We start from the raw sequence: 12,386 nt of genomic DNA, 5'->3' as shown, positions 1-12,386 counted from the left end.
AAGAGCTGCATCCTTCCTGTCATTTGAACCTGTCACTTCAGCCAGTTTTGACATACGTCTCTTGACTTCTGAGGCTCAGTTCTTCCTCTTTCACTGTGAAGACGTCTGTGTTGTGATTTGTTCTCTCTACTCTGTGCGCGTTGCTTAAAGTCCTATGCAAGTCCCACTTACTGCTGTTCTTGTAATCATTTTGTTTTTACCCTGAAGTTACGTATCTGCATTGTCCTCAATTCAATTTCTGGCTGACATTGTTGTATTGCCTGGAAATATAATTAAGTATTGATCACAGTGCACTCAGCAGTCAAATTAGTTAATATATTAATTATGTGTAACAGTATGTCATTCCAGTAATGTTTGTGACCTACCAGTTTAAGCAGCGTTTTGTGCATGTGTTGAGAAGAGCGGCATAGAGAGGCCTTGGAGTGGCATGCTGTGTTTGCTTTGAGGTTGGTTGGTTTTTTCTTTTTTTTTTTTTTTTGCATTTTTGCCTTTTAATAGTTGTAAGTCCCTTGGCCGCTGGTGGTCTGGGCATTGCTATTTTGCTGTTGTTTCTTCCCTGTTTCTGCTTGTTACTCTCTGCTGGTCATAAATTTCCTCTATGCCACCTCTGCTTACTGCTAAACCCCTGCTGGAAGCCAGGCTGGAGTACTTCCAGTTAACATTCTGCCTTCTGGGGGCTTCCTGGAAAACACCAGCATCTCTTACTCAGATGGCATATCTGTCAGTGGTTGACCTGATTTGGGAGCTGAATAGCTGCTTGCTGGAAGATGCCTTCCTCTGCTAGGTCTCCACATCAAAGAGGGTGCAAATAAATGCATCTTGTCCTCTTTGCTCCCTGGTGGTCTCCATTGTTTCAACTCCCGCACCTCCCTTAGACCTGCAGAGAGCCTACAGAGAGTCATTGTGGATACTCGGCTTAAGAAGCACAGATGGGAAAAAATATTTCTCTGCTGTGAAGTCTTGCTACCAGTTCACTTTGGATTCTGACCATCAAAAGTGTTTGAAAACATCTAGTCAGAGGTGGCCTTTAATAAGAACTGTGTGCTTAATCTGAAACTATGTCCCTTCTGGCTTCCTCAGTGCTAGAACTAGCATAAAAACATCACATAGCCTGAACTCAATGAATGTAGCGGGAGATACATGTCTTTCTCCTTTGTGTCCCTCCTGCTTAGTTACTGCAATGTCTGTGATGAGCTAAACCCCATTTTCTTATGAAGGTTTTAAGATGTTCAGGACCTTGCACTTGGCCTTGTTGAACCTCATGAGGTTCACACAGGCCCTCCTCTCCAGCTTGTCCAGGTCTCTTTGGATGACATCCTGTTGTTCTGGTGTGTCAACTGCACCACGCAGCTTGGTGTCATCTGCAAACTTGCTGAGGGTGCACTCGATGTTGCTGTCTATGTCATTAATAAAGATACTGAACAGTACTGGTCCCAATAGGGACCGCTGATGCATGCCACTTGTTACTGATCTTGATGTGGACACTCAGTACCTAGCCAGTGTCAGCCAAACTAGAGGGTCTGAACAAACCTGCAAGAAGTATTTTCAAATAGTCAAGTCAAATTATCCTAAAATAGAATGGATGGACTGTAGAGTTGAAGACCATGGTATTTGTGGTACATCCTGCTCTGTATGGAGTGGCTGAAGCTGTGACTTGACTTGTGGGGCATGAATGTAGGGAGGACATCTAGATCCAAAGCTTGGAAATAGCCATAAATGAGAACTAACCTTGTATGCTGCTTGGGGAAGGGTGGGATGTCATTAGAAATATAATTTATGAAATGGTTTGCTGTGTAATTTGCCTCTTTTGGAGAAATGCTGTTGCTCACTCAGGCAATGTCAGAGTGATGTTTGCCTGCATAATGCTGTCTCTGGTTTTGTGCATGTTTTCCAGTTATATCCTGCACTCTTTGTAAGTACACAACTTCATAAAAAATTTTTTTACCTTCATAGTGGAGGTGTAACAACTTCTCTCCATGTTTTAAGGCATCTGATGGAGTGGTCCTGCAGGATGTCTGGTTACTGTGGGACAGTCAGGGCTGTTTTGTCTTTACAGAGTGGTTCCTAATTTGCATTTTCTAATGAAAAACTGCCTAAAAATCCATTTGTATTCCTGAATTGTTTGTGAGGAGCCAAAGAAAATTGGGGAAAAACTTTGAAATAATTTCATTTTGCAGCAAAGTAAAAAGCATTAAAACAAAAAGATTTTGATGGAAATAGTTTTGTAATCTCTGTTAACCTATCCTTAAATTCTGAACTAGTTTGAATTTGGAATCTGCAGGCTTTCCTGGGATGGAGGAAGCATTTGCCGCTGATCATTAGAGTTTTAGCAAAAATCACAGTGAGGTGTGGTGTGCTTCTGCATGGGGAGAGGACAGAACTCAGAGGTTAGCCAAAGGGCAGTCTGCTTTGTGGAAAACTCTACAGACTAGCTGCAAACTGATGGGGCCCAGGGATGCCAGCACTGTCACTGTTACTTCTGTGCTGTTTTTCCATGCAAACCTTACTCTGACAGCCTGGGTTTATGGTGCACTTCTCCAGGAAGGCGAAGGGACAGAGCTGCTCTTTTGGTCTGCATAAGGATCTTAAGCTGCATGTTACTGGAGAAACAACATCTCTTTCTGCACCTTCATGTGTATTTGCATCAAAATAAATGCAAAGGCAGGGTTGAAGGTGCAGCCTTGTCTTGAGTTTTAGATAGTGCTGTGTGATTGTCTCTTCCTTCTCACCCTTGGGTAAAGCTTACACTGCCTTTGCTCAGCAGTACCAGAAGGGCTGACCTTGGGATTCCTCCTGCCTCTTCCTCCATCTGCATCCGAGGAAAGGTCCAGCTGCAGCTTGTCCTGCTGGCTGCATCACTACCTTGTCAGTTGGTTAAGGCAGAGGTTCCTGCAAGTGCTTGTTACAGGGTTGCACTGTGAATGCAGTCTGATTGCCTGTCCTTCCCCCATTTCAGTTGAAAGAAAGAATTTCAGATGATACTGTCTGTCTGTGTCTCTCCCATGTCCTGTTTTTTTCCCATTGGAAGGAGGGAAAATGGCTTTAGATGCTAAACCTGAATTGAGAGAATAAGGAAAACTCGGTGCTTCTAAACAAACCAACGAATCCATGAAATGTATTATCTGGAGAAGTGTCAGCGAAGGTGGGACTCTGCATGTAAGACATTGTACTGTCTGCTGTAATCCCTGAGGAGCAGGGAACAACTCCGTAACTTCCTATAGGTATCGTCTCGCACATCTTTCTGCGCGGGGCTGGTCTGCTGCCAGCGCTGCAGCGGCACCTGACAGTGACATATGTGCTTGTCTGCCTCAGAAGTCTTGCCCTCTGTGCTTTTGCAGTTCCTCAGAGAATCTTTAAATAGTTATCTTTTCACCCTCTTCCCTATTGTTGTCTGCCCTCTCTCCTTCCCCCTGTGCCCCATCAGGCCACTGCTTTGGCACTGAGGGAAATGCAGCATAAAATGAGGTTCTCTGCTGTGTATTTTGAGGAAAAATACCTGTGGTTAAAACACAGCTATGGTGAACGTACAAATGTGTTCACATAAATATGAACAAACGTTGATTATGTCTGGATCTCTCTTGTGCATGACTTGCAGGAGCTACAGAATTGTCTGAGGTGTAGGGTTACTTCAACTATATAAAACTGTTAAACAGTAAAGTCAATACTTTGGATAAAACAGAAGTCTTTTGTCTGCAGTGCCATTAAAGGAGCTCTTCAGAAACTAAGAACTAAAGTGGAGAAATTCAGGTGGGAAGACATCTGCCTGTTGTCAAACCTAGGGACAAAGATTGAAGACTGGTTTGCAGGGTGACTAATGAATCCATGCATTGAGAATGTAAGAACAAGTACAACTAAGCAGAGCTGAAAGCTCTAAGTAACTGAAAGAGCATAAATGAAGTGATAGATAAGAATGCACTTGTAAAAGAAATGCCAGGCACCAAGCCAAATAAATGCAAGAGGGTTTTATAGGAACTGGTGGCTGGAAATGGAAAACTTCTCTAGAGGATGCCCACTTAATTGTCTACTACCCAATATGCAGTTAAAAGACAAGGAAATTAAGGTAAATTAATGTTTTCTTGCATTTTGCATAAATTACAAACACCAGGTAAAATCAAATAGTGTAACACTCAGATCTAGATCTTTCAATATGTAATACTGCAGAAGTTACTGAACTACTGATTATTCAAACTTTTTGGAGGACAATGTAGTCAAAGGTAATCTTATTAGCAGGAATAGAAAGGATGTTTTGGGGAAAACATCTTTAAAATACAAGCCTGCAAGGTGTTGTCAAAACGCATAGGGATGTTTCAGTATTCTGTCTCCCTTAGTAAGCCCCAAGGAGAGAATTTACCCATTGGTAAACATGAATTACTTTTGGTCTCAGAATAAACCTCATTCCAGATACTTGTTGCTGTTTAAGCTTTTATAGAAACTGCATTCTATTCTTCCCACTGCTCCCTATCAAAACTGCAATATCCAGACAAATCTCTCTTGTGCATGTATCTTCATTTGTTGTTAAAATATAAATTTTTATCCTCTGTGGAAGGGGACTTGCCAGCTGTCCAGATTGTGCTGTGATGTGGACTCCCTGGACTCTACTTCAGTGGTCCACCTTGGTGGTGTCCATGGTTTTGTACGAACCTTAAAAATACGTGCTGCAGGAGGTAAAGGCAGTTCAGAACTACACCTCCGTGTGCCCCTGGTAACGTGTTTTCAGGTTGTGATGGCAAACCTATGAGTCATTGCCTTACAGATGCCTTCTCGAAGGAACTCTGTTGCCAAGGTGACTTTTCAAATACTGTTTTTGCAAGGGCAGGTCTTTTCTGAGAAGGCAGCCACAGATCTGTGCACTTTCCCTGCTGTGTGTAAACAGAGGATGGGCTCAAAAGGGAATGGATCTCTCCATATCATGCTGGCCAGCCACAAAGGTGGGCCATGTCCTGTCTGGGCATCTGGGAAGCTCCAGCTCTCTGTACTTCTAGTGCTTTTGCCTTGTGGAAAACAAACTGGAAAACAAAACCCTGCTATCCTGCATGATCAGAGTGTGTTGAGGCTGGAGTCAAGAGCTGATCTGTGCTAAGCTTGTGTACTCTGCTGGTGGCACTGATCTTTTTTGAAATCAGCAGCAGGCAAGGATAGGGATGAAAAATCTTTTGCAGTGTTTTCCCATGGCATGCCAGGTAAGTGTTTTGCTTTTATGGCAAATATCTTTCCCAAAGGATAGTCCCCCTATAGGGGTGTTGAAAGTAGATGCACCTATGAAAACGATCTGATTTTTTTGTTTTGGATGTTACACATAATGACAAATTTGTTAGGGTTGGAAGGAACCTCTCAAGATGATCTAGTTCAGCTCCTGCTCAAGCAGGGTCTGATACAGCAGGTTGTCTAGGACTGTTGTCTACTCAGGTTTTGAATAGCTCTATGGATGGAGACCTGGAGACTCCATAACCTGTTTGAGCAACCTGTTCCAGTGTTTGCCTACCCTTGCAGTTAAAAAAACATAAAAATTATCCCAAACCCAAGTGTTTTAATGTGTGCCCATTGCCTCTTGTCCTGTCACTGGGCACCACTGGGAATAGCCTGTTGTCTTCTTCCTTCCTTCCTTCCCATCAGGTATTTAACACACATTGATAAGACTTCCCCTGAGCCACCTCTTTTCCACATCTCTCAGCCTCTCCTCAAGTGAAAGATGCGCCAGTCCGTTAGTCATCCTAGTGGCCCTTAGCTGGATTCACTCCAGTAAGTCTGTGTCTTGTACTGGCGAGCCCAGAAGTGGAGTCATCACTCCAGGTATGCCCTCCCTAGTGCTGAGCAGAGGGGAGGGATCACCTCCCTTGACCTGCTGGCAAGGATCCTCCTAAGGCATCCCAGGACACTGTTGGCTGCTTTTGCTGCAAGGGCACGTTTCTGGCTCATGTTCAACCTGGTGGCCACCAGGACCCCCAGCGCCTTTTCTGCAAAGATGCTCTACAGCTGGTCAGCTGCTCTCTGTTGCTTATCTGGAAGCATATGGCATGGAGGAGAGGAGGCAGGTGGAGAAGAGGAAGACAGTGATGGAGGGGAACTGCAGCATTGAGCCGGTGGAAAGATCCATTGGTGGAGGGCTGTGACAGCATCTGTGAGTGTGCACCCTTCACAGCCATTCAGGGGGTGGTTGGCTCTAACCCACTTGGTTTGATTTTTGACCTTTCTCACTAATTGCACAGCAGTCTTTTAAATAACAGTGTTAAGATTCCACATCTAGCTCAATGGAGAGATTCCAAGTACCTTGTAGAAGTGTGTGGTCTGCCCTTGCTGTAAGCCAAAGGTCAGTGCTTATAAAAGGGAACACAGCTTCTTTTATCTTTTCCATAGCCTTTTTACATGTGATACAATGCTCAGGGTGTTCTTCACTACTTCTTCCTATGGCTGACCTCCTTATCTCTGTAGTCTTTTCATGTCGAAGGTATGACTACATATGTCAGTCATGCACAAAAAAAGTGTCCCTAACACACAATCTGGAAAGTGATGTGTCTATTTAATTTTGGGTTTGTTTGACTTTAAGCATGGCATTTGAGACTGCGTGCTAGTGAGAGCTGAGGGCGTGAACTCTCAGATCTCTAGGGATTTTTTTGGAAATCATCTCTGCAGAGACCAAGTGCCAGCCTTCTTGCTGAAGGGAGCAGAATTGTATTTTTCTGTTGGATTGGAAGAAATGTCAGATTGTTCAAAACTTGAGAAAGAAATAGGTCAGAAGTGTCTGTGGCAGAGATGAGGATAGTAATGAGGCTGCTTTCAGTCCTAGCTTACACCATGGCTGACCCGGGCTGTGAATGCATGGGCTACTGTGGAGTGCTTCATACCTGATGCATATGTGCTACTTCCCAGAAATAGTGTGAGTGCTGGATGAAAGGAGGAAGGGGAATGAGCGGCTTGCTAGGCTTTCATGGACAAGGGAAGGAATTGGCATTGGAACAGAGATACTGCAAATCCTGTTGGACCAGGTCTTGTTCTCAGGAGGAGCAGGGAAGCAGGAATAGCGGGTGTTACATGCTGCTTATTTGCAAAATTTTTGCTAGGGCTGTGTGCCGCAACTTTGGGAAGGCTGATGCCTTTGGGATGTAAGGCCTGCTCCCAGGGGAGCACTCCCCCTGAAAGTCTGGTCTTAAGGGCTTTGCATAGCACCCTTGTCCCCTATATCTGAATTTCAACAGAGGAAGCTGCTTTACCTGTATGGTCATGCTTAATGCCAATGTACAAGCTTACCAGCTTTCTAACCTGAGAGCTGGCAGAGATGTACTTGGTCATGTTTCTTAAGGAATATCTTGAGCAGATCAGACTTGTTTCCCTTGTTTCTCCGACCTGGGAAGCATTTGAGAAAGAGGTGAGGAGCTGTCTCATTCACTGCTTCTGTGCTAAGTGGAAGAACAGCAAGAGGGGAACTGCTGCAGCTTCAAGTCTGCTGAGCACAGAGGCTGGTTTGGGTGTTGTTCATTGTAGTCATCCAAGACTCTCAGAGGAAGGACAGCCAAATGTGCAAGCAGCAGGAAAAAAGGATGGCGAGTGGTAGCATCTATGTTATTCAGGCAAAACTGTGTGTCTGCGATGTAGTAAGGACAAATCAGTTTAAAGAAAAAACTATTAAAAAACTTCTGCATGCAGAGTTCAAGAGCTCTAGTAGAGGTCAAATGGTTACCGTTCATCCCCTTGGGTTTGCTTAATGCTGTAGGCAAGTCCTCTTCTTCCTGTAGGTGCCAGCAAACACTTCTACAGCTGCTTTGTCTCTGTGAGTCCTGGCTGCATGTCATAATGCTTTTCTGGTCAGGAAGAGAAGCAGCATGGCCTGTCTGATATCAAGGCAGTGGCACTGTCTGTCTGGTATTCTGTGTTTCATTCTCCTTCCTCAGTCTCACCACCTACCCAGTGATTTGGCAGGACACGCTGATGGTAGATACACTGTTTCTTTTATTTTTTCATGAGAAACTTTCCAAACCCAACAAAATGTATGTGAAAAAAAGTATTTCAGTTCCCTGGACTAGTGATGGGTCTGACCTAATTTGCTGCTCTCCAGGGTGTTTGCAGCAGAAAGGAGGTAATAGAGGAAAGACACTAATGGCAATTCATGAGCAAAAAGCAGAGGCCACATGGTTGTCCTGATGGCCCCCAGTGCTACTTCTGTGGATGTTTCTCCCCTAAGAAGGCTGCATGCTACAGAAATCACAGTGGGGTATTTCTCCCTCTGCCCCACCATGTTTGTACCTTGTACATGTTTTACGGGGAGGATAATTCCTGAAATAAGCTGACCTTTTTCCAAGAGCAAAAGTAACTTTTCCTAGGGACCTTGTGACCTGGCAGATGAGATGAGCTCCTCTACCAGGACGCTTACAGTGGTTTCTGGGATATCTCGGTGCCATGAACTGGCAATGCCAAGCACCTGGCTCAGACAAGGCATTTTGCAGTCCTCATGGCACACTTGGTTCAGAAATCTAGGTTCCCCAAGACACGTTACCTCTTTCTGCCTTGGCTACAAAAATAACCTTCCAGCTGCAAAAGTGGCTTTAAGGACAGCGATGCACCAGGCCACCTTGAGCATCCTCTGTGTGCCTATCTGAGGCTGACCCCTGAAATATCAACTTCTGTGCTGGGGAGGGCTGCTGAGAGGGTGCAGTTGGGAAGACCAGATTTCTGAAGAGTGAAAAAGGCCTGAGACTGAGGAGAAGGAGGTACTTTTACCTCGTGGCAGGGGCTGAGCATGCCTGCAGTGCTTAAGACATGACTTGGGAGAACAGACTTTGTCTCCAGAGTTGTCTTTTGCAGACTACTGTGCAGATTGTGACTTCTTGATCACCTTCTGAGGGGAACTGCTCCTGCTTCAGGTAGCATGTCACTTGTGTACTTATGTGGCTAACTGGAGATGAGTCTCAGCTCTTGTGCAGAGGGAGATTTTGTGCCCTTGCTGTAGCTGGTCAGAGCCTGGGGATGTTTACCAGGCCTGATGGAGGCATGACCTTGGCACAAGGATGCAAGTCACACAGCTCCTCCGGGTCTCAGTTGGGAAACTGGGCTTGGAAGTAGGCTCTGCTTTAAATAACCAGGGGATCTGGAAGGGTTGAGAATGCAGATCCCACTTGAAATAGGATGCCCTCCTCATCCAGAGCAGGAGGAGAGCCTATGTGATGGTGTAATGATTAAGCGTGAACAAAAATAATGTAGCTTGTTTTGGAACATAAAAAGCAAATGCTGTATCCATGGTGAAACCTGCCCTGTCCTAGCAGGGGCTGTCATCTTCTCTTCCATCACTGGTTCCCAAGCATGCTCAGGGTGGCAGGGCTTGGACTGGGTAAAACCCAAACACTCCCCTGCCATGGTCTCTGCGCACCCTGTAGGGGCTACCAAGTTGTCTCCAGGGGCTCCTCTTAAGAGCAAGGGGGCAAACAGCCTGGATATCAACCCCATGCTTCTGTCCTTGCCACCTGCTAGCCTCAGTCCCACTAACGACCCAGGCACCCTTGAAATTTGTGCATCAGTGCTTTCTGGAGGAGAAGTAGAGCTGGAGGTGACCTGGTTGGAAGCTGAGCTGTTGGGTGGGGTGAGGACAGCAAGCCACCGGGCTGGCTCCCATGGAGCACCATGTCTGCTGGAGAACATCTTGGCTGACTTTCTGCCCTTCCACGTTGTCCCTCAACATTCCTCCTAGAGGAAAAAGAACACCGTCAATAGTTTGCACTGGCATCTGTCAGGTCACACCACTGTTGGGTTTGCCCTAGGGACTGTGGTTTACCATTTCCCAGGACCTTTCAGTGTAAAAGGGTATCAGACAATTTACTAGTGACACTATGTAATTAAAAAAAAAAAAAAAACAAAACCCCACCCCCCCCCCCCCCAAACCCAAACCAAATCTTCTGCTTTTGGATGTACTCTGAATTTCTTTAGTGAACTCATCCCACAGCTATAGGCATATGCTCATTTTTGCTGCTGTTATACAACTGAGGCTAAAATTAACGCATCTGTTAACTTCAATTTATACGGTGCCCTGTTTTGCCAAAATACTATGTTTTCAGCAGCAACAGCTTTACTGTTATGTATCATTGGAGTTCTAGGAATCAATACTTAATACTATGTGCTATTTCTTAATAACTTGTACCAAGGGGGGGACTTGGTGCTTCACTGCAGCGCTGCATTTGCACAGGGGAGAAGCAGATGCCTGGTGCTGAAGGACCCTCCTCTGTTCATGTGGCATTGCACAGGCACAGGTTTATTTGTGTTTCTGCTCATATTCGATATTTCTGCTCTTGGCCAAGTCCTCAAAGTGATGTGGTATCCTGGAACTGTGAAGCCTGTGTTTTCACCCTCTTGATTGTGGAACCAAACTTAAATAGTGGGATCTCGGCACTCAGGGAAGCCTGTAGTGTTACGGCTTTAACCCAGTCCAGCTTCTTTCTGAATGCCTAGAAAGGATAAAATAGGGACTTCTAAGGTAGGATGTATGGATTTTTTTTGGTTTAAGGAATCCTTTATGAAAAGCAGTCTTATTTATTTATTTACTTATTTTTAGTCTAAGGAGTCTTTTACCAAAAACACTCAACCCTTTTGAAATGAAGGAAGCTGTACTGAAATCTGCTTGTCTGCTGTGAAAGCAGGATCCTGAGAATTGCCAGGAGTAGTATCAAACACTTGATGTAGGAGGCAAAAAAGCTATTTTTTTTTAATCTGTTTATATTTGAGATGTTTTGTACTGTGTGGATCAGAGAGAATTAAAACACATCCATGCTAAAAAGAATAATTGTCAGGTTTACAGTGTGTAAATTACCCTCAGCTAATGTAAGTGGGTTTTGCTCACCTTTCTTCTGTGCACAAGGTTTCAAAGGCAAGTGTTGTTAAATTACATGTGGAATGGGCCAATGGGGGGGAACCCAAACCCTTCTGATTTCACAGAAAAATAATTAAACTGGAACTGCGGTCTGACTTTGATCTCAGAGGTACTTGCAAACTCAATAAAAATAAAAGGCTACCTTGGGGACAGTCTGCACCATTAATTAACTAGCTAAATTCTGCCTCCACCGTTCTCCAGTGGGTTTCCAGCGGATTTGGCACTCAGCATTATGACGGGAAGTTGCCAAACAGAATTTGGCACCTTCCAAGCAGCAAAGCAACCTGCTGAGGGGTGGGGAGGGATATGTAGAATGGAGGTGGTTGGGCAACAGGTGGTAAAAAAGGGTAGAAACCGTCTGCTTTGCTGGCTGCTCACAGTGGGCGGGGGAGGGATCTGGCTGTCCTCCCTGCACCCCTCTGGTGATCTGCTGCTGGCGTGGGTGCCGGCCACTGTCCCTGCCTGCAGTGAGGTTGGGCTTCTGCCAAGAAAGCAGCTTTTGTGTTTCCTTAAATACTCCACTGCTGCTTGGGGAAAAAAAATATTTAAAAAATCTGAATTGATGTTATTACTAGAATTGGCCAGCTGGCTGATTTTTTTTTTCTTTTTTTTTTTTCCTAATTTTCATTAACAAACCCTACCGGGTGCTTCTTTTCCCAATGAAGTAATGAGTGTGCTTTCAGATGAGGGGGCAAATCTCCTTGGCACCGCTGCTACTGAAATCTGGGCATGCTTGGGCAGCCAGAAAGGCAGGGTGGAGGTGTCTTGTGGAGGCAGCCCTTCAGAGATCATCCGGGCATGACTTGCATTTTGACCTCTCATGATTCATCCTTCCCCCCTCCCCCCCCCAAAACTGCAGAACTGTGGGGTGATCGGGGGTGGGGGTAGCTGGGAGTTGGTCATTGGAACATGCAATTAGTTGGTTTAGCATCTGCTGTGATACCACAGTAGAATTTGCCCTTAACATGATTAGAGGTTTGTCTCTGTTACTGCCTGGCCCTATGTCCTGGCAGGGCTGTCCTGCTGGCCTGGGCCTAGCAGGGTGCCTGTGCATTGGTGCTTTATGCAGGAGATGGAAAAATGGATAGCAGCACCAGTCACATACAAAAACCCTTCAAGACACCCCTGAGCTTTGTAAGTAAGCGATAGCTTCTAGATGTGGTTTTATTTCTTGCTTCTTGGGTGCATTGACTGCAGTAACATATTTTTCTGGGACATAAAGCAGTGAAATCTATAGCTTCATTCTCCATGTCCTCTAGAAGCTCAAAACATGGTGGTGGTTGTTGGCTTTATGGAAAAGTCCCCCCGGCCCCAGCAGGCTTGTTCTCATCTTAGGGCATTGAAATTACTAAATTACGATCCTGCTTTCATTTAAATCACCCTGAAAGATTCACAGCTTCAGAGAAGTTGTCCTCAGTGAGTTGTTTTTAGAGTTGTTTTGAATTCCTTTCTCCTGTTTCTTTTGGGGAGAAAAAGGGTATTTTTATTTTTGCAGGCGTAATAACCTAAGGTGAGAGGTGTGGTCTTTGGGGAGTTT

At 45.0% G+C, this 12,386-nt stretch overlaps 1 protein-coding gene across 4 annotated transcripts in view; it reads left to right on the top strand.

Annotated features, from left to right (window-relative positions):
* Positions 1-12,386, top strand: part of FAM207A (family with sequence similarity 207 member A) — a 34,912-nt gene that overhangs the window by 1,932 nt on the left and 20,594 nt on the right. Inside the window, exon 1 of one of the 4 annotated variants that reach the window (XM_035893966.1) lies at positions 4,821-4,928. The exons of 1 other annotated variant lie outside the window; for it this stretch is intronic. In XM_035893966.1, coding sequence (XP_035749859.1) covers positions 4,877-4,928 — 52 coding nt within the window. In that variant the 5' untranslated portion in view covers positions 4,821-4,876. Of the gene's footprint in view, positions 1-4,820; positions 4,929-12,386 lie in introns of those variants that run through there. 2 more of the 4 variants (XM_035893967.1, XM_035893969.1) reach the window with 2 other exon arrangements.

Source organism: Egretta garzetta, unplaced genomic scaffold, assembly GCF_000687185.1.
Source record: "Egretta garzetta isolate BGI_Z169 unplaced genomic scaffold, ASM68718v1 scaffold875, whole genome shotgun sequence".
NCBI classification, from domain to species: Eukaryota; Metazoa; Chordata; class Aves; order Pelecaniformes; family Ardeidae; genus Egretta; species Egretta garzetta.
Note: the sequence above shows the minus strand (reverse complement) of the source record. Positions and strands in the feature narration are given on the sequence as shown.